A 24,993-nucleotide genomic window follows, 5' to 3' on the forward strand; every position below is an offset into this window, starting at 1 on the left:
TACCCTTATTTAATGATGGTTTAGCAACTTTTACAACTCACGATAGAACCTATTCGTGTGTTGAAGTAAGAATAAATTTCGATTTAATTTGTCTCGAATTAAGTCAATACGGTATTAATTTAGTTATCTTCCTTTACTTACGCATTCATCCGAATGGACAACTTTGGGCCAGAGACCAATTCAGCCAGAATCTCTGGCTGATTGCACTTACTGATTGTTTAAAAAATTGATTGAACCTAAAAGACCTTGCAATGCCGAATGCTTTTATGGGGATAAAGAGGCGTAATTAAGATGGTTGTGTATACTGAATAAAAATATTTAAGTACCTACGTTAAAAAAGTACTAAAAATATCTACAAGGCAAATATCTGTGATCCGGAGCTGCGGACTAGCGGGTTTACCGGGGCTTCGACTCGAAAAGCAGGAGTAGGAACGGGGTGGTTTTAGTCAGTTTTTTTCGTATCTTATCTATTTAGGTACTTCTACTAGTTCTTGCAAATTAATATAGCTTGAAATTTTTGCGTCAAACACGTGTGGTGGAACCGTTTATTAAAACATAAAAAAATACACATCACCCAGAACTAGACCAACAATGTACTTAGGTATATGCGAATCACACAATCGCGAATCAAACTTGTGACACATAAATCAGCCGGTTGTCTAGCCACTGCGACAACCACACTGTCACATAAAAATGTCTTCAATTTTTCACCGGTTATGCTTATAAGTACCACCTAGCCTAGGTAACATGGGGCTAAAATAAAAACGTTTTTTTTTTAGTTTACGCAGACTCGTAACGTATGTACCTAGTAAAGTCTAGGTAAAAAGATAAACTACGACCAACAGACGAGCTTTTGACCAGTGACCAGTCAACCAACGGAGCTGCCTACCTACTTTATTTTCATCTTCGAAACCTTTTTTTACCCTGTTAGAGCCGGCACTTGAGTGGTCTTATCTACTGAAAGTAGATGAAGTATCACTGAAAGTAGTGTTATACATAGACCAATTATTATATTATTTGTAAGGAGTGATGCCACTTTCTTGGTTAGACTATCGACCAGTTAAACTATTGTCTAGCTGTACTACATCGTGATAATTTATAATGACGTCGAGGCGCGGTTGGCGCAGTAGCTGGGCTAGAGCTGTTAGCGACATCTATTGCTCAAATACATGTAACAAAGTTCGAAGGTAGCGCCATCTTTTGAGGAAAATACAAATGCAGTAATCGTTTTGTTATTCCATTCAATTTTTCGTACATAACTACCAAAAAATATAATATTATGTAGTATGTATAACTATAAGGAATTGAAATTTATAATTAGATATAGGTATTCAGACACTTTTCTCAAATCACTGTCGGTTAATAAATACAATCGCATTGTATCTACAGCCCGTGAAAGTTTAATGTTAGATTATGTGCTCCATCTTTATAATAATAAAATATTTAACACATTTTTTAAATGTTTTAACTTTTATCGGAATAATAATTTTAAGATGAAAAAACACTACAAGATTCGTAGACGTGAAGAAACTAAACGAAACTTCTTGTGACAATGGATAGAAAAAAAATAAACAGCTGCATACCGTGCTTTCCATGCCCAATCCGGATTCGAACTTTGTCACACTGATTGAATACTATCTCTGTCACTCTCATAGCGAACAAGGTTAACTTTGTTCACTATTCATACATAGACCATGCTTCATTTCTTAACTGTCAAACCCGAATCTCAATTTGTATGTCCATCCATCTCTTATTTTTATTCCTTGTTCCTTGTGAAATAAAAATTTGTTCGTTTTCTATCCGACATATCGAATTTTACAAAGTTTAACGAAGAAATACAGGAACCAATGACGTTTGGGAGAATCGCCAACTTTAATTGGATTAATTGTATTGAAAGTAATGGGACTAACATAATTCGTACTATGACAGAAAATAGGTATGTTTATTTCATCATTTATTTAAAATATAACCTTACAGGATTCTTCTTCCCTATCGTAATAAATGTTACCTAATTACTTGTATTCTTTACAGAAAAAGATCTCGCGAGGACGACTCGTGTGAATTTATGCCATTGTCAAAGAGGATAAACAATTTGCATATCAATAACAACTTGAATACGGTTGTTCCTCAAGCACAGGATGCTAGTCATAGTCAAATTAATGGAATAAATACGGAAAATGGAATCTCATCACCAAGCTCTTCATCAGGCTCGGAACGAAGACCGAGCTATGACCCTGGAATGAACTCCACTCAAAGTAGTTATTATTATGACAATAAGCTTTTATTCGAATTACATTTAGAGAGAATACAAAGATGTGGCCAACAATTTCCATATTAGTTATAGATTTAGTGGTATTGGTACCTGATTAAGTTTTGTGTATGATGTGTATTGTTTGTTACTTCTAGTATTAATTAGTACCTATTTAGTAATTAAATTGTAATTATTGTAACTTTTTTCAATTAAAATTGTTGAAGCATGGTAACAATTTTAATTTTTTGATATGGTAATCCACTACAAATGTCAGATCAATGAATTTTCGACCAATCACGATAAAGAGATAGTGCGCCACCTGGCGTTATACTTCGTATACTAAGGAAACAGTATGGCGGACACCATTTGTCGTAAATGGTAAAAGAGAAGGGGCGTCGTTGTTTATTTATTTGTTATTATTTAATTATGGAATTTATTTTGATCATGTCGAAGTGATAAATTAAGTTTCTGTGAAAAGAAGAAAATTAATGTCTTAGGTAAGTTGTAATATATAAACTATTGTTTACAATGTATGAATATCCATGACCTTATTTTGGAAGCGGTATTCCGTAGTACCGTTAGAAGGGGCGCGTGGCCACCTGAGCGCTCTCGAGAGAGTGCCGCGAGGGCCGCGTTCACGTTCAACCCCTCCTCTCGCGATTTTCCTGGCAGTGGAGGAAGGAGTCGGGAGCGGGAGTGATTTGGTGACGGCACATGGAGGGGATCCCGCATCATGGTGGGGATGCGACGCGTGATGGACGCAAAGCCACAATCGCAGCCGGTCAAAAGGACTGGTAGGGGTGAACAACCTTCGATTTCTGTCTGGTTTCGCCCACGAGCTTGCGGGGTTCCCTCATATTTGGATTCGAATTGTTCTTTATTTATTTGTAATTGCGTAACTGAAGGGGTATCGGCCATATTTGTTGCGACTCCTTTGTCCGAAACGATGGCATAGTTTAACATTACTACAGTCCTAATCCCTTGCATATTTTGTGAAAATAATCTATGTTTTATTAAACATTAATATAATGTTCAATGTATGAATGAAGCCATGGAGTTGAAACAACCGTTCCACGTATTTTGAGGTCAATGACACAATATACTCAGTGTGACCTTATTTTAACTTTCTGTTGCCGAAATGTCCGCATACGGCTCTAACTTTCAAGGTAATAATGAATACGATTAAATCGAGGATTTATTCCGTGAAATGTGTGGAATGTATAGTTAGCCAGATTATTACCCAACCAGTTTGCTTCCCACAGCTAGTGAACCACAACCACACCTCAGTCTTGTGAAAGTACAGCAAAGAGAAAGTGAGCATCACGCTAGAGCTACATGTGCATACATACACGCCAATTGTCTGTCAGTATGTATAACAAACTCGTCGGTCGACTATCGGGCCAGCATAAAAAACTTTCTTTAACCCACTTTCTTATTACTAGTAGTCGGCGATCATCTTTCGCCTCTCACCGCGGCTGAATTAATTTTAGTGTAGTGCTGTGTTTGGTGGTCGGTAGAGGTATGTGCCCTACCATCGTGGTCCCAGAGTAGTCCCGTGCGCAGTGGCGCCGCGGTGGTGGGACATTGGGACGTGGGGATACGCGTTGCTATAGTGACTCAAGTGGGACAGTGAATTTTATTTTTATTTTTTCCCGCTTCGGCGGCGACGTGCGGAGGGTTCACAACAATGTGCGATATGCAGAAGATGCCCTCAAGAGAAGATGCCTCTTGGTATGCGGATGACTTCTTTTTGGACTATTTATTTATTTTCAAAATTGTGCACTGGTCAAACAGTGATGCAATTATTTGATTTTTATTTCTTACGGGTGATAAGAAATATTAAATTATTTTTGGAATTCTTTTTATGGATATGAACAGATATTCCGAATAGAAATTCATCTGAATGGATTATTCCGAATAGATAATATCCAACGGACTCCTGTAATACAAACAACTAATATCATGTGTATTACATAAAAACTTCCTACTTTCACTATAAGATTACATCATTCATTTCACATATATGGGAACAAACAACTTTCCTAAATGCACTTGTCCTTAACGAGAATATTTGTCTGTAGCTTCATTTACATAAATTCCTGTCAAATATTTGGTTGTTCATACTGTGGAAGCAAACTGGAAGGCCTGTGCTTAGGATCTAAATATACAGACAACATTTATTTTTGTGTCTCAAATCCTCATTTCTATCTTGATGACTACACTTATAAATAATTACAAAGAACAAAAATTAACTAAGTATAACTAATCATCTAAAATTCCTATCCTCAATATCCTCAAGAGGTGGGTTGCCTAAAAGACAGACACTGCTACATGAATGACAATACCCTTTACCCAAGCTATGTACCAGCATTTCCGTCATTCATAAATAACTAGTAACTGTCATAATCACCAAAACAAGGTCATTGGTATTCCCATGTTCTACTTGCTTGTTTGTTGCAACAGACATAACTGTACTCTGAATAATTATAACTGGAATGTATGCATCATAACACTAATATAAACCTGTACTTTTTCTATTTTAGTATGTAATAAACATTATTATTTAAATACTAGGCGTTATTTTTATTTCTGAATATCTTTGAGTACTTGTTGTTTAATAACAGTAAATGAAAACAGTTAGCCTCCGACTTACTGATGGGGATTTGGATGTGACTTTACATCAGGACTCGGGACTATACATTCACAATGATTTTTGTTTAATGATTATCCTTTTAAGAATATCTAAAGTATAATTAGATTTGCTATCCTATCCTTACAATAGTAGTAAGTATAGAATTTCCAAAATATGTCTAAAGACATAGTTTATTTTTTTCCAGTGAGGAGGACAGTGATATGAATTTTGCTACATTTACACCAGTGGGCACGACTGGTACCCACTTTATGACTACTAGTGGTCAGTTGCCCGTTCAGAAGCTTCAGCAGAATGTCGCTAACAATGGTGCAGGCATGCCACAGGTAACTAATTGTTAAAGGACCTTATGATGCACTGGAACACTTGGTTTTTATAAGTATTTATGTATCATGTCATATTTTGTACATCCATAGCATAGAGATTAACAAGATGTTGGCTATCATATCCTTTCTCGGCTTTGAAAGCTTTGGAATTCTCGATGAGATATACAAGCAAACTACATAATATTAGCAATACAATTTCTATTCTGTAAATATTTGAAAGTTAGAAATAAACTGTAAAATCATAATATTTAGTTAAACAAAATATTTGTTTTGACTAAACACGGACATGTAAACAAAGATAAGTTAGCATGGTGTGATAAAAGAAAGTAAAAAATAATGATAAAACAATTTCAAAGCATGTATTTTCCATTTTCAATAATTTTAAAGTAGAAACTTTTACTATTGGAAAGCTTGGTATAAAATCTCAATGAATGAATGTGCAAATTATTGGAGGTGTAGTTTCTAATGTTAATATAATATCTTGCTCTTCACTTATCAGAGACACGTAAGAATGATTTAGTAAATATTTTGCACTGGGGAATAGTCTATAAATCTTATTATGCAATAAGTGAAAGCTGTACTGAGCAAAACAGAGTTAGAAACTACACATTCGTTAATGTTGCGTAAACTTGAACAAAAGATGTTTTACGGTCTCAGGGGTGTAATCAATGCTTTATGTTGTTACAACTAACTAAACATATTGCCCGTAGGTGGGAATTAACGACGCGCATTTATTTTAGAATAGAATTATGTTTGTGATGTCAGACAAATTCCACTAACTAATTTATTCCAGTTAGAACACACCAAGACTTAATGTTGATTGGCAATTTCTTAGAAATTGTACTCATTTAATTCATGATGACTGACTGTAATCAGAATTTGGTGTGTTCTAACATAAATTGCCTAAAGTGGCCACTTCATTATGTGACTATTTTATTGATTTATTAGAGATATACAATCTTCTGGTCATATAATAAATGTTTACAAGTGTCTCATTTGGAAGAATACCTATTTTATACATACTAGTCTTCTGTACTAAAGCCATTGCAGAAAACATTGCTTACACCAGGCTTCTATTGACAAATATCCTTACTATATAATATATGTCCAGTTCGATACTGGCATTGAAAAGAAATAAGAAATGTTATTATTTATTGTATTTATTCAACTTGTGTCATGTTTCGTAGGTATGTGTCATGGGTGATGGTGGTGTGCAGTACATGCGTGCTATAGACACCAGCGGTACGTTGCAAGCCACGCCGCAACTCATTTCTGTACCCGTTGCATTGCCGGGAGCCAAGCCTGGTATGTATAGCTGTTAAAATGGAAAAATATTCATATTCAACAATCAATAAAACACAAGATAAATAATTATATAAATTAATTCACATTGGAAACGATTTTACATGGTTTTTCATTTTAGACCTTGTGGTCTACAGTTATGTATGGTACACAAAGTCACAACATACTTGTTTTCATAATATTGTTTGGTGTTAAAAAAATCGAACCAATTGATCGAAAGGCCCCAAGATCTTTCTTCTCTTACTCTTTCTTGACCTTTAGGTGACCCCCAAGCAACGGTACAGATCCAGGTGCTGAGTCCAAATTTACTGCCACAGCAGCCCAAGTATCAGATGCAGATTCCCATACAAGGATACCAACAAGGTAAAGAAACATAAATAATACTCTAATTAACACTTGGTGGTGGAATGCATGTGGTAATGGATTAATTTGTGGTGCTATGGAGAAAACAGTGGAATTCTTTACCAGTCTGTGTTTCCTGATGTGTATAACCTGGGTATCTTCAAAACCTCAGTGAATAAGTTGCTTATGGGCAGATGTGCTCCATCAAAGGCCGCATCATCACTTATCAGCAGGCGAGATTGCGGTCAACCGTCGACCCACAATTTTTTAGTGCTTCTGAGAATGTCAGGTGGCAGTCATGAGACATGGCATGAAAGTGTGGGAGAGCCATGCTTAGGCACGAATGGGCCGGCTGGACCGGATTGATATAAAGGCCTCACAGAAAACCGACGTGAAACAACGCTTGCGTTGTGTTTCGTTGTGTGAGTGAGGTTACCGGAGGCTCAATTACCCAAAACCCCTTTCCAATCTTCCCAATTGGCGGCGGCGATTGCTTACTATCAGGTGATCCATCTGCTCGTTTTGCGGCTTATTCCATGTAAAATAATGGCACATCACGTGTGCACCCAAATAGCACTGTCCAATGTGGAGTGAAGCAGTTTGAATCCTCCTCCTCCTCCTCCTCCTCCTCCTTGCGTCGTTTATCCTCAATGCTGAGGGTCGTGTATATTTCGCCATGTTGCCCTATCTTCAGCGATGTGGATGGCGTTGCAGACTGGTTTTCAGTGTGGTACGGAATTAGTCCGACCAACGTACCGCTTTAACCCACCATTAACCCAAATACAGCAATTAACCAAACTTCATTTAACATTTTAAATCATTGTTTTCTTTAGTAATGGGAATATTGCTTGGGCTGCTGTTTCAGTAATCATAATTCGCTTTGTAAATGTGTTCATTAAAAAAAAGTTTGTATTTTTTAAATCTTCTGCAGTGCTGACTGTTGATGCTGGAGGTATCCAGTTAGTCGGACAGGGCAGCTTGGGGGAAGGTAAGCACTTTGTAAATCAAGCTATTGTAAGGCAAAATTAGATAATGTTCATAACTATGGACTCCGGTCGGGCTCGAAACTAATCGGAAATTATCGTAATATAATGATTCGAGTAAGCCGTAACATTATCTATTTTTTCTGTAATGTATTGTCTCAATGATGGTTCTTTTATGTTGGTTTTGTACAGCTTATACATGCAATCGTATTATTTTCATAGCCAGACATATCTCGGAAAGTCTTTAATTGTAGGCTAGTTAAGAATCTTAGCAAATAAATTTTGGTGGTAATTAATTCCTCTTAAGCATTCATTATTGAATAAATATAAATAAAGTGGAATTGATAATAAAGCTATAATATTTTCACACACTCAGGTACATTCAGGCTGCGACCAGGTGATACTGCTATTATATTAAAATTTCAATGTTTACTAATCATCACTGGAGCACTTGTGACGTCATAAACACGTTAGCACTTGTGGCAACTAACTAATAAATCAATCTGACGGTAGATTTGGACATTTGCAGGCCTTTTCTCTAGTAGCCAAATCTGTCGATGGGTTTACTGGCTGTTCAATTCTAGGTAGCTCATTCAAACTGAGAAATAAAGATAAACAAACACACTTTCGAGAAACTGTGCTTAATAAATACAAAGGCACAAATGTTATGTTTAACTAGATGTTGCTTTGACCACAGATTATTGAGTCGTTTTGACATAGATTACGCACATTACTACCACCTTATTTCACTCAATTACACTTACGAAGATAGAATAATAACAATAGTAAAATAGATTTTAAAAGCTCAATAATTAATAAGCTATTGATTATTTTGCCCTAGGTCTCCAAGTATTGGCAGCCTTACCTCAAGAGATGCAGTTGGTTCAGCCAACACAGGAAAAGGAGCAAATACCACAAAACATGCCTCAGGTACGTTCATCCTATCACTTTAGTCAAGCAATTTTGATCAAAATTACTGAATATCTATGTTTTTGGTCTATGATCGGATTTTTGATAGACCACCCTGGAGTTTATTTAGAATTTTTTAACTTACCAAGAATTTCTCAATAATAGCATGAAGTAGTACAGAACTGCGTGGTACAGAACTTTAATATAACTGGTTAAAAAACCCACTTCCATAAACTAAAAACTAAAAAAAGAACTCTTTGTACTGCCTGTGTAGACACAGACAGTGCCACAAGTCGATAGCTAAACACCTTTGGGGATAAAAAGTTTTACCATTATGTATTCTTGTCATGTAAACTTATATTCCAGGTATACATCACCCCGAACCAGCAGATCATCATCAATGGAGCCGACAAGGCGTTGAACAACAACACCACGTCGGACAACCACAATCCCACAACCATCGTCATCAAGGAGGAGTGTGATGACGATGTAATTATACTACTTTCCTATGTATTTAATACAGTAGAACTCCAATTATCCGAATTAATGGGGACCGGGACCCATTCGGATAATCAAATATTCGGATAATCGGATTTTAAAAAAAATTTGCCATTTAAGAGAATAAAAGCTACGTTTTGATATTGCACTATTTTTTTATTGAATTAAATTGCGGGGGAAGTCAGTGTAGGCACAACAGCAAGTTAAGACAAGTCAAGTCAAGACTTGACGCGCAAACACTGGCTTCGCGGGGGAGAATAATAGCGCACTTAGACTTTTTTGGACAATTTTTGTGATTCGGATAATCGGCGATTCGGATAGTCGGAGTTCGGATAATTGGAGTTCTACTGTAATTTAATAATAAATCTATACATATCATTGCTTAGTTTCCTATGTAAGGGTTTCATATTAACATATAATGCAATTTCAAATATTCCTTTCCCTCACTTATACATTAAAATATGCTGTGAGTATCAGTTTTCTTCCGAAAGCGATTATTGTACTTTAATTACTTAAATATAATGTTAATGTTAAACATTTATGTTATTTCCATGTAAGCCTTCCAAATATGCACTTTACCCTTTACTAATGAAAGCTTATTTTTGTCCACACAGGAGAGTTCACAAGGCACAGAGATTGGCGAGACAATACAATGGCAATTAGATCCGAATCATCAGCAGGATATTGTGAAATATTTAAGAACATTGCCGCCACAGGTTAGAAATACACTTTATTCTATAAATAGTAATGAAATATTCTTATACGGAGGTTGTGTGTTTCTTTCTCCCTTTTTTAATTTTATATTATGGTGATATTTATGTCTGCCAGTCTTTGCAGTTTGCAGTAGCGAGTTTGCTACAGACATCACTTTGGTTATGAAATTTTTTATTAGTACAACAATGATTTCCCAGTGATTCATGTCTCAAATACATTTCTTTTTGGTCTGGAACAGTTTAAGTAATAGAACACCTAATTACTATCTAATTTTTTGTCGTATCATTTCAATTGGCAAGTACTGAAATTAATTTTATAATTACAGCAAACACAAGCTCTCCCGGAATCACTGCAGCAGTTCTTGCGGCTGAACCCAACTGATATAAAACAGGGAGAATCCATAGAGATTGAGGTGGAGAGCGCCGTTACTAAGAAGGAAGAACCAGTCGCCGAGGCTGTACTCAGCGAAGGTAAACTATGCCAAATCATTTATTATCTATGTAACACACACAGGGGTCTATCATCATTCACAAGGGATAACTAGAACTAATCTAAAAGGTAATCCCCTCACACCCATCCGTAGCCTCGCGATTGACGACTGTACCCAGTACTGTGTAGTTTTGTTGCATGAAAGTGAAATTACTTGAATCTGGCTCATCACAATCTATATTATGTAACAATCCCCTCTTGGGACCCTATTGGCTGTTTTTTCCAAATTTAATTTGTTATTAAAAAATGTTTATTTAACATAACATTATCTACCATATTCAGTAATTTAATGGTTACTTAACCCACTCCTTGGCTATTGTTTTCCGAATAAACTTGTTGCTAAGGATTAGTTTCAGTAATCATGAGATGTGTCCGAGTACGGCAGTTTGTTATATATTTAAAAATGTAAACTCACCAATTGGCATTAATGATTATCAAAATTTTATCGACATGGTTTCCCAAAAAAAGGAGGAGATTATTATTTAGGAACAATGAGTCATTGAATTCACCAAGAAGCAGGGATTGCATGCTCCGTAAGTAAATACAATTATTAATGTTGCTTTGAATTCGGCTATTTATTTTTACTAACCAGAACCCATGTACCAACATAATGTGGTGGTTTCAGGGAAAATTGCAGGCCCAAGCTCAGATAAGCGACTACATGAGCTAAAACTGCAATTAAAGAAGGATGTTTGTAAGCATTCTCAGAAAAAGGTCGTTGCTGCAATAGCACATTATATAGACTATATACGAGAAACCCGGAAGAGACAAGCGCGAGAGAAGGCTCAGACACGTTTAAAAAATGCTCAACCACAAGACGGTGGTGTGGTTATAATTCTAGACGACGATGAAGAGATAAATCGTACAAATGATGCAAACGTAAATCGTACAAATGATGCAAACGTAAATCGTACAAATGATGCAAACGTAAACGAAGTGAATAGTAATGTTGCTAATCCTCTGGCATATAACACAATTCGTGTAAGTAGTTTCGCACGCGCTACGAATTTCAGTACAACTCTAATTAGATACCAAGAACAACCCCAAGTTAATTGTTCGTCTTCCACACTAAACCCTGATCTAAACACAACTCATCGAACCGATTTCGTTACGGCATCGTCTGACGTGAGACCGTCGGAGAAACATCCTCCAATAACTAGTGAATCGTCCCAGAAATATTTGCCATATACATTTCAAGCTCTTGTTGAATCTGCTCCTCATAATATTGACCAGCACGTGAGCAGTACTGTGGATATCAAAATACCAAAAATGTCTATGAAAGACATTTTGCATTATCTAGACAAACATGTGAATTACAAATGTGAACTCTTAGATACACTTTTGGGTCTTCTAATGTTAGAGGTTCAATCCACAATTGATCCAAAAATTGAAATGGAATTGATAGAAAGATTACGTATTATAATTGAGCGCAGATCAAAAAATTCGCGTGAGAAAAGTACGGAACAAGTTCCCGCAACACATTGTTCATTTGCATGCTGCAGGCAGTTGCCTGCAGGTGAAGTTTTAGGAAGCAGTACATCAGTAAATCTATTAACCCTGCAAAATATCGCCAAGAACACTGTGTTGAATAAAGGTGTTCCACACAAAAGCAAATTAGAGGATGATCCCGATGTGGAAATAGTATATGAATATTTTCCCGAAAATCACACCAAGAACACTAAGTTAAACGAAAGTGTTCCAAATAAAATCACACCAAAAATTGATCCAGATGTAGAAATAATACGAGAATATTTTCCTGCAAATCAGTCTAATCACGAAGTACATAAACACTGTGAAAGCCGGGACTCAAAAGAAGATGTATTGGCAAATATTTTTTCTGACAAAAGTTTGATGCAAAATAGGAATCACAACATCAAAGAAACTATTGCAGAACAAAATAATAAGATAATGTCTAAACAATGTCCTCAAGTTTATGAAACTGGTTCAGTGATACATAACCAAAGTGAACCAGAAATTGACGTAACAACTAAAGGACATCCTACTACTGCAGTAGAAAATATATCTGCTGAAACGGTGATACACAATCACCAAAATGTAAACAAATCACAAACTTCTGTGCCTAGTGTTATTCCTATAAATAACCTTACAGAGTCGTTAAATGCAGTAGAAAATATCTCTGCTGAAACGGTGATTCGCAATTCACAAAATGTAAACAAATCACAAACTTCTGTGCCTAGTGTTATTCCTAAAAGAAACCTTACAGATACTCCAGAAAATGTAAATGAATCTGGACCTCGTGAATCAAACATTCGTACAAACTCTGACCCCTTTAAATTACTTATTTATGGAGAATACGCACGTAAAAGTAAGCCAGCAAATAACTCTCGTGAAACAAATACAGTCCGTAGAACAGAAATAAAATTACAACATAAGCTTAGTACTGAATCAGGGTACGAATCGAGTTCAAGGCATACGCCTTGTAATCCAAAAAATACCGTTCATAAAACTACATCACAAAGTAGTTCAGACCACACAGTGAAGTCTAAATCGTTAGATTTAGGACTGCCAATATATGAAATTAGCTCCGATGATGATTCCGACTCCGAAGTAAAGTGTGTCGGAATTAAGGAATTGAACAGTAATAAAATCACTAATCCTGTAGAAAAAATGAAGGAATCAATATCCTTGCCTAAGATTGCCAAGACTAAAGTCGTTTCTAACGATAAGGATGTCAAGGTTGAATGTAAAGAATCAGAAATATCAAATTGTGAGAATGAAATTAAACAAGAAACTGATTTTAAAAACACAATTGAACAGAACCCTGTTACAGTTTATCCAGACAAGATTGCTTCGTCATCTGAAAATAGAGACGAAGTAGCACTATTCTTAAATTCGATAGACTTATTGGACATACCACTGCCACCCGGCAAACCAATACTTAATCTTATAAAAGAAGAAAATATTAAAACATATAGTCCATTCACACGAAACACTTGGAAACGAAGAGGTAGTAGAAATTTAAGCCCTAGCAATGTAGAGCTTAAAATTATAGAACCATATAAAAAAAAAATTGATAGTATTCTTTCTAAACACTCGTCGATAAGTAAAGAATCTTTACATTTAAAACGTATAAATCAGGGTGACAGAGAGTTGACTAAAGAAATACAGTTTAAAACCGACTCAAAAAAGACGTCTCAAAAAGAAAAAGAAAGTGGTCGGAGGAAGTCAACTGTACTTCCTAAATACGTACCCTACATTGATAGACGACGAAGCCATACCCGGTTAAAGAGTAGGGCTCTGTCTGAAGGCCAGACTAACATACCGCCGTCAAAAAATCCAATAGAAAATAAAACAATAGGATTCAAAATTCATTACAAAGACTGGGACCGCATCGAAGAAAGTGAACCAAGATCTCAAACCGATGACAGTCTTGACTGCAATACTCAATGTTCTCCGCAAGGAAATGCAATCTTTTCTTTACCCGGCTTATTCAAAGAATCAACAGAAAATGTTGAAAATGTCCCAACAGAAAATCAACATCTAGTTGGTTACGAAACGATGATATCCCAAAATGAAATTATACCAACAGAATTGGTTGATTATGTTCCCAGCCCAGGTTACGAGGTTACAATTGATTCAAATGATTTCAGAATAGATGATGATTTAGATAATATTGGAATGCAGCTAGAACAAAGTGCCCTTTTGACAAACGCAACAATTGAAAATTCACCGGCGGAGGACACCACTATTGTGAATAAAGCATCTGATGATGTTTTTGATAAATTGAAGGATAATACGCCCATTGAAAACAACACCAAAGATTCACGTTTAGAATTGGTTACAGACACAGGCAATAAGACCGATGTTAGGAATGAGAGTATTAATACTCTTGAGAAAGAAAAAAATAATAATTATATAGAAACTGAGACCGTTGTCAATTCTAATGATTCTGACGATGATCTAGATAGTCTTATTTTGTTTCTAGAAGAAAATACCCATATGACAAACGAAACATTCAAGAATACTCCGACGGAACTAAAAACTAAAAAAATATCGAACGATATTTTCGAAAAATTTAAAAGTGATACGTCCGTTGAAAAAGATTCATGTTTAGAGTCGGTTACAGACACAGGTCATAAAGACGATGCTAGTAATGAGAAGGTTCCAATTGAGAAAGAAAAACTTAATAATAATATAGAAAATAGGGCCCTTGCTAGTCCTAATACTAAAAATAACAATGATATTATAAATAATTCAACCAATCATGGAAAACAACATAAAATCAACACATGTAATAATGCCCTAGACAAAGACAAAGAAGAAAATAACACAGCCCAAACTAGTGATAAAACTAAAAAGAGTACCATATTTCTTGGAGGTTATGTACCAGACCCAAAACCTAAACCTAATAGTGAGAAAAAAAGAAAACCTGCGAGGATTCCTCAACTAAAAGGTATTAGGAAAATCATAAATGAACGACGACTAACCAGGACCCTAGGAAAAATCATTACACGACAAACGAAAAATAAAACTGTTGAACTTGACCCACCAATCTGTCGAACATTACGAGAAAAATCGGACACGGAAGGCAATAAAACTAAAGTAAAGCTATCAGAAGTAAAATCTGTAACAGAAAGTGATGAAAATAATAAAACGTCGCTAAATTTAAATAAATCTTCATCGAAAAAAGATTTAAAAGATTCGCGTAGTAAGAACTCTTCACTGCCATTATTTGGCGATAATAATTCTTTACTACAACCAACAACGTCAAAAGATGATTCACTGAAAAGTGACCCTAGAAATGTTGAAGAAAATAGCGATCACGCAACAAACAAATTACCAAAATTAAAAATATTTAGAGTCGACCTACCTCCACCTCGTAACATGCATTTGAGAAAACGGACGTTATCTACATATAAGTGTGTAGAATGCCCTGTAAAAGAGGACCAAAAAGAAAGTTCTGCAAACAATGATAAGAATTTGAAGCAGACATATTTAGGTGCTAAAAACAAGCAGACAACTTCGGGTGCTGAAGGGGTCAAACCAATGCAAACTCGAAGTAGTACCAATTCTATTAAATTATATATGGAAAATGACACAAAACAACGTATACAAGTGACAAAAAAAATAATCAAAAGTAACGACAATAATATATTCATGTCTGACAATAAAAAGAAGATAAAGCTAGATAAAAAAAGAAAAAATAGACAAGAAGGATTAGGCACCTGCGCTTGTATCAACAAATGCCCATTAAAAATTAGTACGTCCAAACAGCTTCTCTTGCGTAAGAAATTTTACGGATCAGGTTATTTTGAAAATCAAATTCAGTTTTTACGTAACTACCTTGAATTATATTGGAATATAACTACAGATCGAAATGTAAAGAAAATAAATTATATTTTGCGATACACCTTACCGAATGTTGAAGGTAAAAAAGTTCGAGTTTGCAAAAAGTTTTTCAAAGAAACATTCATTCTGTCGGATGCACGACTACACAAAGTGATTATGAATATTAGAAATAGGAAAAAAAAATTAATGGCTTCTCTTAATAGAATGAAACGCTAAATGCGAACTGATTTTGATTGACTCGAATTATGTGTGTTCATATTTTGTGAGCAAAGGCAAGATCTGATGTTGTGATTATTGTGATTTATTGCATAGCGTGTTAAATTATTCAACAGGCTGTTAAAATATGCTGACTATTCTCGAATAGTGTAGGTTAACTAATTTTTAATTGTGTCTACGTGTTCAACTGGATTCCACGAAATGTCAATAAGTACATAGAGTATTTGCAGGTAGCCTTGCAACAGATTTTTTGACTTAAGGCTATTCTAAGGAACCGATAAAACTGTACTACTTCGCTGGTTTCGCTGGTTGAGTAGTCGCAAGAGCGATTGCCAAGCAGGTATCGGATTAAATTCCCGGACCGGGAAAATAATTATAGCAGTGTTCTCGGATATTCGATTTTTTTTTTTTGGTATTTGTAGGGGACTTGGAATTGTTCCCAGTGACACAAAACTCACTAAATGTGTAATGGGACTCCTAACGTACTTGGTGAAAAGTGTGTTGAATTGTGTTTGTGGACCTCTATCAATCTCTAGGGGACATTGAACGACATGACATTATATTGATAATATTTGTGGTGAAAGACGTGACATTATACTGACAATATTTGTGGTGAAATATTAACATATTTTCAATATAATGGTTACATAATATTTGTGGTGAAAGCGAATAGTATTGCCAAGCGAATAGCTGTGCAGTGTATATTTATTAATATTGTAGTTGTGTATTAATATTGTAATTGTACCATAAAGAAACATACCGAGTTATAAACTTGTACAAAGCCGTGTCTTTAGCGAATATATTTCATCTCTTTTGACATACTATATGGTGCTGTGGTGGATTGGGGGCTAATTTTTGCTATATAGTATCATTTACTTATTCCATTGATGATATCTTTTTATTTGTTCCCCATTGTGTCATGAAACACTGTCTCACTCTTTTACAAGAAACCACTGCGAAGGTTCTAGATCCGTTACATGGTTTATATGGTTCCTAGCAACTAGTAATTGACCATGTGACGAACGCGGTTTAAATACCTCCAAATATACAAACCTCGGCCTACTAATGGTAATTTTAATAATGTATATAATTCCATTAACTTACTTGCCACTTTGTCCGCCACCTATCCACTGCAACAACCGTGAAGTTTTCCAAAATATTTAATATGTTCAGCAAAAGTCACTGCTTTGCAATTAGAAATATATACATAATATACGAAATATACCATCATGGTGTTCCTTTTAGTATTGTATTACAATATATCAGTATTAGATTTACCAAAAATAGTTTTTAAGTTACAATTTAATGTTCAAGTAGATTAGTAATTAGACGATTACTATATGTTATTATAAAATTAGAGTAAGTAAATAAGTTTGTAACTTGCCATGCAACTCACTAAACATGAGTGTTTTCTAATGGCCTGCACAATTTCTAACTAAGTTTCTGTCAGCCTAACTGACACCTTTCGTATGTAGTATATGATAAGCTGTATTTGTTCAGCGGTATTGTGAACAAGGTCTTAAATATAGGATATACTTGCACATTTTGCATTTAAGTAACTAACTGGCGATAAATGTGTGTGTATAATATGTAATTAATAATATTAGTAACTAGCGACCCGGCTCTGTATGGCACGGGTGTTAGGCCTCGGCCTCGAATTTTGCGGGCAGCGGGGCGGCGGCGGCGGCGGCGCGGGAGCGGCAGGATCTTATGCGTATAATCAAATGGACCGGTTTTCGAACACAGCGGCGGCGGAGCGGCGCGGGAGCGGGCAACGAGCGGTGCACTCCAGTCAAGCGGTGACCGCCCGCGTTGCGCGTCTGCATTGTAGTATAGTGTTGTGCACCTACATTGCAAGAGCAAATGATTTCGGCAATCTTTGAGAGGACACCCATATGGAACAGCAAAGATGTGAACCATAAAAATAGAAGAAAAATTAATTCTAGACTCTAAATCACTCTTGATAGTTTCAAGAATATAGTCAAAAGTTTCTACACTCATTTTGGTGTAGTTGTAGAATTTGTCGGGATTTTGTCTTAGTTTTTCATAATTTCGATAAAACTCGCCATTTATTTTTCTTGCCCTATAGCAGGTATCCACTTCTTCTTTTGCCCACAGAAAATCGAGCGTTAGGAATAAATTTGAATCAAAAAGATGTTGTCGCCGTTTTTCACACATTTCGTTCGCTAATAAAAACAAATATCTCGACAACACAACCACGAACACAACACTACATCGCTGTAGTGCCGCGCGATCTGCCCGCTAGTTTCGAGAACGGGTCCGCCGCCGCCGCCCCGCTCCCGCGCCGCCGCCGCCGCCGCCCCGCTGCCCGCAAAATTCGAGGCCGAGGCCTAAAGTCCCAACTATTCCAATGTCAGATATTGTATTGTACCTTATATAATCATCCGCTACGGCAACGAAAAGGCTGATTGCTTTCTGATTGTTTTTCTGAGTGTTTTCTCTTAAAAACCTCCAGACAAAAAAACAATAAAAGTACTAGCTAAATCAGTCCAGCCGTTCACGCGTCATAGACCAAGAGACATCGGGGTTCATGTGTATGATGATTAACACGTTGGCTGCCATGGGGGGGTCAAAATGACCGGCGCTAGCGGAGGATTCGCCTTCAACAGATTTTTGTTGGCAGCCAAAGTGTTAAAATAATGATGAATATGAATTAATTAGGTACGATAACATAGGTCTATTTGCACATTATGCTTGAGGAATTCCAAATATTATTTTGCTATCTATGTATAATAAAATGAAAATGTATGTTATCTTGTCTAATAGGTTGTACAACATATCAGCTGATTTTTCTCATAATAATATTATGTATCGTTAAGATTTGTTAGTGATGTAAGTTTTAGTATATAGTAAGCCTCTATTGTATACGGCCTAAGAACAAGTCTAACACTAAGCTTATTATGAAAGTATACATATTAACTAAATAACTGTAAGTTTGATAATAATATCTTAGTATAAACCAATGACTGCTATTACATTGTCATAATAATGCAAAAATAGAGTTTAAATGTGGTTTATATTTTATTAGTTGTATAGATCTTAGAATTTTATTTTAGGAATTAAGTATGTTTAGAGAGTAATGTTCAAATTATGAACCAAAGTGCAGTTATCATTATTTTTGCCTCAGATTTAGTGCCATATTGTTGAAATTTATTGTGATAATATTATTTAATAGTTTTCCTTTTTGGAAATATTATAATAGGTAGTAATTGGTTGACAATAACACATGATTGTAACGATGTGGTAGCAGTCCGTTGTATAGGGAATTATTGTAAGCACTATTATAGTATAAATATTTTCTGTGAGATGTAAAGCAAGTAGCCAGTCTGTCTCACTTTTGAGACGATAAGAATTACGAATCGAGCTTGTTTTGTTTGGAAAAAATCTATTTTATTAATGTACATTCGAAATCCCTTTTATACAATCCTAAAATTGTACTAAATTATTTTATACTTACTTGTACTATTGTCCTTGTACTACTGTCCTTGTATGTAGATGTTTCCGCCTAGTGTATTTTGTACCTTCTTGTAGCTATAAGCACTTGATATTAACTTAGTGTTAAAGTGTCTAATAATATTGATTACTGTCATGAAATTATTAAAGTCCGTTTCGAGGTGTAATGTTCTTTTATCTGCCTCATATTTGTTTTATTCCCTGATTTTATTTTTATTTTATTGTTTATACATTACTAACTACTAAATTAAATATATAAAGCTCCATAATAAAAGATGCCTCTCACTACTAATATTGCTTCGCAATTTCATTCTCACAGATGACAGAACTGTGTCTTCAGTTCATGTGAGCCTTCATTTGTGGCAATGCGAAGTTACCATGACCAATTTTATCAGTTAAAATGAATTAACAGTTGCTACTAAATAAATGAGACTATTTACTTTATAAATAAAAAAGTAACTCGTCATTCATAAATATGTCTGAACTTAATACAAATAAAACACACACATCTTACTTTTTAATTTATTTATTTGATTTGTTTTTATTTTGCTCGCTTTGTTAAAACGTACGTAGAAATCACCTATCCCCGTTTTCTCTTGCAGACGGCACTCTTAGAATACAGAGTAAAAAGAAGAAAAAATATAAGAAGAAACCGCCTAAACCTGCGAAGCCGAAACCTGGGACTATTGTGATCGCGACCTCTTTGGATGGGAGCCCTATATTCTGCTGTCCAGAGTGCCAGATGGCGTACCCAGAGAAGGAACAGCTGGAGATGCATCTCATCGTCCATAAGATCGAGAGGCGGTTCATTTGTGGGATCTGTGGTGCTGGGTAAGCATTCATTTCTGTCATTAACCTACATTTTAGCTAATTCCTTGCCTCCAATAATTTCGATTTTGATATTCTCATCATCACCTGAATGGAATTACGTTCTAAGCTCATTATTTGATCATTTCCTTTCCAGTTTAAAACGCAAGGAGCATCTGGAGCGGCATAAGCTCGGTCACAACCCAGAGAGGCCGTTTGTGTGCGATGTCTGTCGCAAGGGATTCAAGCGGCGGGAACATCTCAACCTCCACACCGTCATCCACTCTGGAGTCAAGACTGAAATGTGCACAGAGTGCGGGAAAGGTAGATAACATCTCTATTCAATTTCTATACAGGTTACCTACATTCGGGGATGCTCAGGAAAATAATTGGTAGTCGGTTTCAAAAACATTTATTTCTCACATTACACACATTGGTACAGTTTTTTAATAACTTACCTTGCAGGAACGAAATCTTCAACCAACTCTCTGTAGATGCCAACCTAGGAATTACATATAGTCCAGAGGAAGTTATGCGTCATATATTATATTTATATTTATATAAGTAGTGTAGCGCAGGAAAGCTGCCTCCAGTAAAATGTGAACCTGTTAGAAAATTACACAAGTCTAGAAGAAAAGTACTTAAATACTTATTTATTTTCCAGGTTTCTATCGCAAGGACCACCTTCGGAAACACACGCGGTCCCACGAGAGCAAGCGAGCGCGGGACGAGGCGGCCGGCGGGGACAGCGCCGCCGCCCCGCAGCCCGTCCAGCCCGCGCCCGCTAACAATAACATCTTGCCGGAGATCACCATACATGTACGTAGGAGTCATTTAACCAGTACACTTACTCAGTGACTCTTACCCTTCTTGTAAATCTAGGTATAAGTTGAAGGTTTAGATGTTGAAGCCAAATACTCTACTAACACCACTCACCGTTAATAAAGATACAATATAAATATCAGGCTATAGAGTCTAAAGTAATAAAAATCAGGTAAACACACAACCTGTTTACATTTTAAATTGCTTTAGTATGATTTTATAGATTGTTAATGTTTATATTACAGATACCGACCAGCTCGAACTCTCAGATCCCGGTGCAGATCAACATCCCCCCGCACGTGGTGTCGTCGCTGGGCAGCCAGGCAGGCAGTCTGCAGGCCGGCCCCCAGCTGCAGGCCGGCGACACGCTGGACGCGCTGCTGGCCCAGGCGCACCACTCCTGACCCCGCGGCCTCCTCGCCGCGCTATAAACGTCACACTACCATCCCCTCACACAAACAGACGTAAGGTCTATTCCCCTATTCTCTTAAATAGTCTCCGATGTTCAAGTCCAGGTTAGTTTCCAATGCGCAGATAACTGAGATACTTTATTTATTTCTCCTGTTCAATCTAGGTTCTGTTAATGTGTTCATTTAAATTTTTGTAAACCAGTATTTAAACCAAATAAGCAATCTGTTGCAATATGGATATTTCCTTGTATTTACAATGTTGATAAAATTGCACAAATTATGTAAGTTAGACTGTTTGAGAATGCGGTTTCAGTGTGAGTCGCTGCCCTTTCATTCATTCACTCGTGACCTAGTTAACTTATTGAATAATTCATGGTTTGCCGCCGCATTCTCGTGTCTCGACGTTACTTGCTAAGGTGTGACGTCACCAGGGTCCGTTCTCAGGTCATTGCAGAGTTAACTTATGACAATAATTGTGACGACGGCTACGTTCGCCCGTAGACCTGCCTGTTGGAACGTGTTCGCTTTGTATGACCGTGTTTCGAGGTGAGCTGGCAAGTCCAGCGCCCGTTAGCTTACATAACCCCAACAGTTTAGGCCATATTGTCCAAGTTGAAACATATCACCGCAGCAACTAATTCTTGCATTGACCTTTAGTAATATTTGATTTAAATTAAAATATTTGAGTGAATGTAAAACTGAAAACAAAGGGCTATAATGATTGATGTTGGTTGTGATTCGAATGGAGCCATCGTAATATAAACATACATCAGTTACTTAATTATTACAGGGTAAAACACTTTGAAATGTAAGCCCAAAAATGTAACGCCGAATTAAAAGTGTGTAAAAAAATAATTTAAAAAAAATCAAGGAACATTGCGATGTTTTATATGAATCATATTTGAGTAAATGGAATACATGGAAATTTTTAACGAGTCGTTTTAGACTTATGAATCGAATAGTTCTATATGTGATTCGTATGAAATAGCACAATGGTTCCAATGTACGTTGTCGTGGCCTTGTAAGGTAATGAGCTCCATGAAGAGACTAGTTTACAAGTCGTCTGTGTAAAGACACGCGTCGTTCGTAAGGTATAAATTACATAGTATACAAGACGAAACTCAATCCATTGCGTCTTGATAAAGGTGATAAAGCTTCAAGCATTATGTTTGTAGATACATATCACGTAATGTATTATACATTTTTATTTTAATACTGAATTACCATGACATGACACTCTCATTCCGTCAAACGATTTGCGCTATTTTTGTTTATAAACGAACCGTTTGTACAAGCTTTTGAGCTTAAATCATTCGTGATTCCAGTTGTTAATTTGATTAATCGAAGTTTAATATTTTTTTTTTGTAGAAATTGTTCAATGATATGTGCTGGTGTAATTTTTTTAACCTGTAGATGTGACCTACCGTGTGAAATAAAATCATATAAATGTGTAGAGTTTTTACATTTACCTCCAGCTACCCTAAAATATCAGTTTATGATCAATCAACACAAAATATATAGGTTTAGATATAATCTAGACATTCAGTGTTGTTAACTCTACAGTAAGTTAACATTTTACGATGTTCTCAAAAGCCTGTGTCTCTGGAAATCTCGTTTGATTTATACATTACGAATCATTTGTAAATATCATCTTCACTGTGATATTTATACCATTAGCCGCTTCCTATCGCATTCATACGTCATGTTCTTATTTTGTATACAAACTTTTTCATTTCCATCAAATTGTGATATTTATTTACGATCCGTTGATTGCTGTGCTAGGATTGTCATTAATTATTGATTCAATCAAATAGTTATTGTCTTTGTGAATATGGTCCGTCCCTTTTGGCAATAGTTATTCATTTTATTATCCTCAAATATGTGATTTTGAAAATTGTACCTACCGGTCTACCTATCCTAGCACAAGACGATTCAACGGATTTATGGAGCTGACTAGATTCATCGCAAGTGTGTGGGAGATTATTTACCCAAATACTCAAATTATATTCAACTTTGACGTGCATAATGCACCTCAAAATTGAATAGATTTTCATTATTTGGGAGTCATGTTACATAGAAAAATGAATTTATAAAGCTTTCTAATATTAATAATGATTATTTATAACTCTGAACAAGTTTTGTAGTAACATGAGTTTCTATATTTATGTCAAGATAGTCGAAATGATGTCACACATTTGCGCAATTCTTGTAATTACAAATTATGTTGAGTTTATTAGATTTCCACCACACGATATTAATATTGTCAGCTTTAATGTAGTTGTAAATTATTTTCCAATTATATTTTTGTACTTAGAATTAAGTTTTGTAATGCATCACTCCTGTGACATGTTTTTTATGTCTTAGAATGCTTCTATAGTGAATGTTAAGGTGCTCTATGAACGTAAATTACGTTTGCAAATATTATTGCCATTCACATGTTTTATTTTACAAATATCGAAAGATAAAATAAAAAAAGAAAATCAGAGTTCCCTGTTTCTGGTAGCTAAACACTATGTAATTCATAGATACCAACTCACCACTGATTATATTGAGTTTTGATAAAATCCTGATTTTGAAATGGTATTTTTAATTGTATTTTTGTACATTTTGTTGTTTTAAGTGTTTATTTAAATATCATGAGTAGTCTAGTTCGGTTCTAAATCTCAAAATCTTATTTAATTGTTTTGTGTAACTGTTTAGGCATATCGTATGTACTTCGGTCGAAAACTTTACTTCGTATCTGTTATCATTTAAGATAACGTTAGCAGTTAACCAATTTAGAAACGTATTTTTTTATTTGGTTTTATTGAAATTAGTTGCAAGTATTATAAAATGTAAGAAATAGCGAATGTACCACTTGAGTCCGGAGTTTAAGTGTAAACTTTTGTATGAAACTTTATTTATTAAGAAAACACCGTAAGAATGATAAGATTAAACAATAAAATCACTGATTTTTAAATATTGTCTTTCATTTTCTACATCACTTAATAAACATTTGACTCCCGATAATCCAAATAGTCTAGTTGCGGCTCGCAGGTCGTTATCCATATTTTAACTACCAAAAGATATAATTTAGGATTATTTCCACAATTATAAATTTAATACGCACATAATACAAGACGGACTTAATGCCTATGGCGTCCTCTCCCAGTCTACTTTTAACTAGTCTCTATTTTAATGTGAATCTCGATATAATAATTTTAAGTTTAGTTTTAGACGATCTGCAAATAATTCAAGACAAATTAGTATGATATTTTACCTAAAACGCAGGTGTCACTAAGTACAATCTTATAAAAAATTCTCACTCAAGTCACGGATACTTATACCAAAACACTTATTGGGCTTAAGGGTAATTATACAGCGTGTAACAAAATACCCATATACATCAAGAAGCACTGAAGAATACAGGTTGAATAGAATCTCTGCACAAAGTTTCAGTTTAAAATATGTTTAAAAAAAATTGGTACCAAATACTTGGTGTCGCATGGTT

The 24,993-nt window shown here is 35.6% G+C and overlaps 3 protein-coding genes and 1 pseudogene across 5 annotated transcripts; 3 read left to right on the forward strand and 1 right to left on the reverse strand.

Annotated features, from left to right (window-relative positions):
• Positions 1–1,681: 1,681 nt before the first annotated feature.
• Positions 1,682–2,479, forward strand: LOC118264721 (uncharacterized). The gene is made up of 2 exons (XM_035577325.2): positions 1,682–1,936; positions 2,032–2,479. The coding sequence occupies exons 1-2, from the start codon at positions 1,848–1,850 to the stop codon at positions 2,336–2,338; spliced, it is 396 nt and encodes a 131-aa protein (XP_035433218.1). The 5' UTR covers positions 1,682–1,847; the 3' UTR covers positions 2,339–2,479.
• A 106-nt stretch (positions 2,480–2,585) lies between these two features.
• On the forward strand, positions 2,586–24,462 carry LOC118264720 (specificity protein transcription factor 3). Of its 3 annotated transcripts, none has more exons than XM_050704687.1 (13): positions 2,586–2,748; positions 5,089–5,227; positions 6,415–6,532; positions 6,791–6,892; positions 7,803–7,859; positions 8,696–8,784; positions 9,130–9,252; positions 9,876–9,977; positions 10,301–10,445; positions 20,067–20,295; positions 20,429–20,595; positions 20,936–21,090; positions 21,339–24,462. In XM_050704687.1, the coding sequence occupies exons 2-13, from the start codon at positions 5,105–5,107 to the stop codon at positions 21,495–21,497; spliced, it is 1,569 nt and encodes a 522-aa protein (XP_050560644.1). In that variant the 5' UTR covers positions 2,586–2,748; positions 5,089–5,104; the 3' UTR covers positions 21,498–24,462. The 3 variants fall into 3 exon arrangements, with proteins under 3 accessions (XP_050560644.1, XP_035433217.1, XP_035433216.1); XM_035577324.2 differs by lacking the exon at positions 2,586–2,748 and adding an exon at positions 3,077–3,417; XM_035577323.2 differs by lacking the exon at positions 2,586–2,748 and adding an exon at positions 3,427–3,982.
• LOC118264384 (uncharacterized) lies at positions 2,755–3,572 on the reverse strand (annotated as a pseudogene).
• Positions 10,452–19,641, forward strand: LOC118264719 (uncharacterized). Its single transcript, XM_050704682.1, has 3 exons — positions 10,452–10,997; positions 11,090–17,627; positions 18,340–19,641. The coding sequence occupies exons 1-2, from the start codon at positions 10,892–10,894 to the stop codon at positions 15,988–15,990; spliced, it is 5,007 nt and encodes a 1,668-aa protein (XP_050560639.1). The 5' UTR covers positions 10,452–10,891; the 3' UTR covers positions 15,991–17,627; positions 18,340–19,641.
• Positions 24,463–24,993: the final 531 nt, after the last annotated feature.

Source organism: Spodoptera frugiperda, chromosome 26 (genome assembly GCF_023101765.2).
Source record: "Spodoptera frugiperda isolate SF20-4 chromosome 26, AGI-APGP_CSIRO_Sfru_2.0, whole genome shotgun sequence".
NCBI classification, from domain to species: domain Eukaryota; kingdom Metazoa; phylum Arthropoda; class Insecta; order Lepidoptera; family Noctuidae; genus Spodoptera; species Spodoptera frugiperda.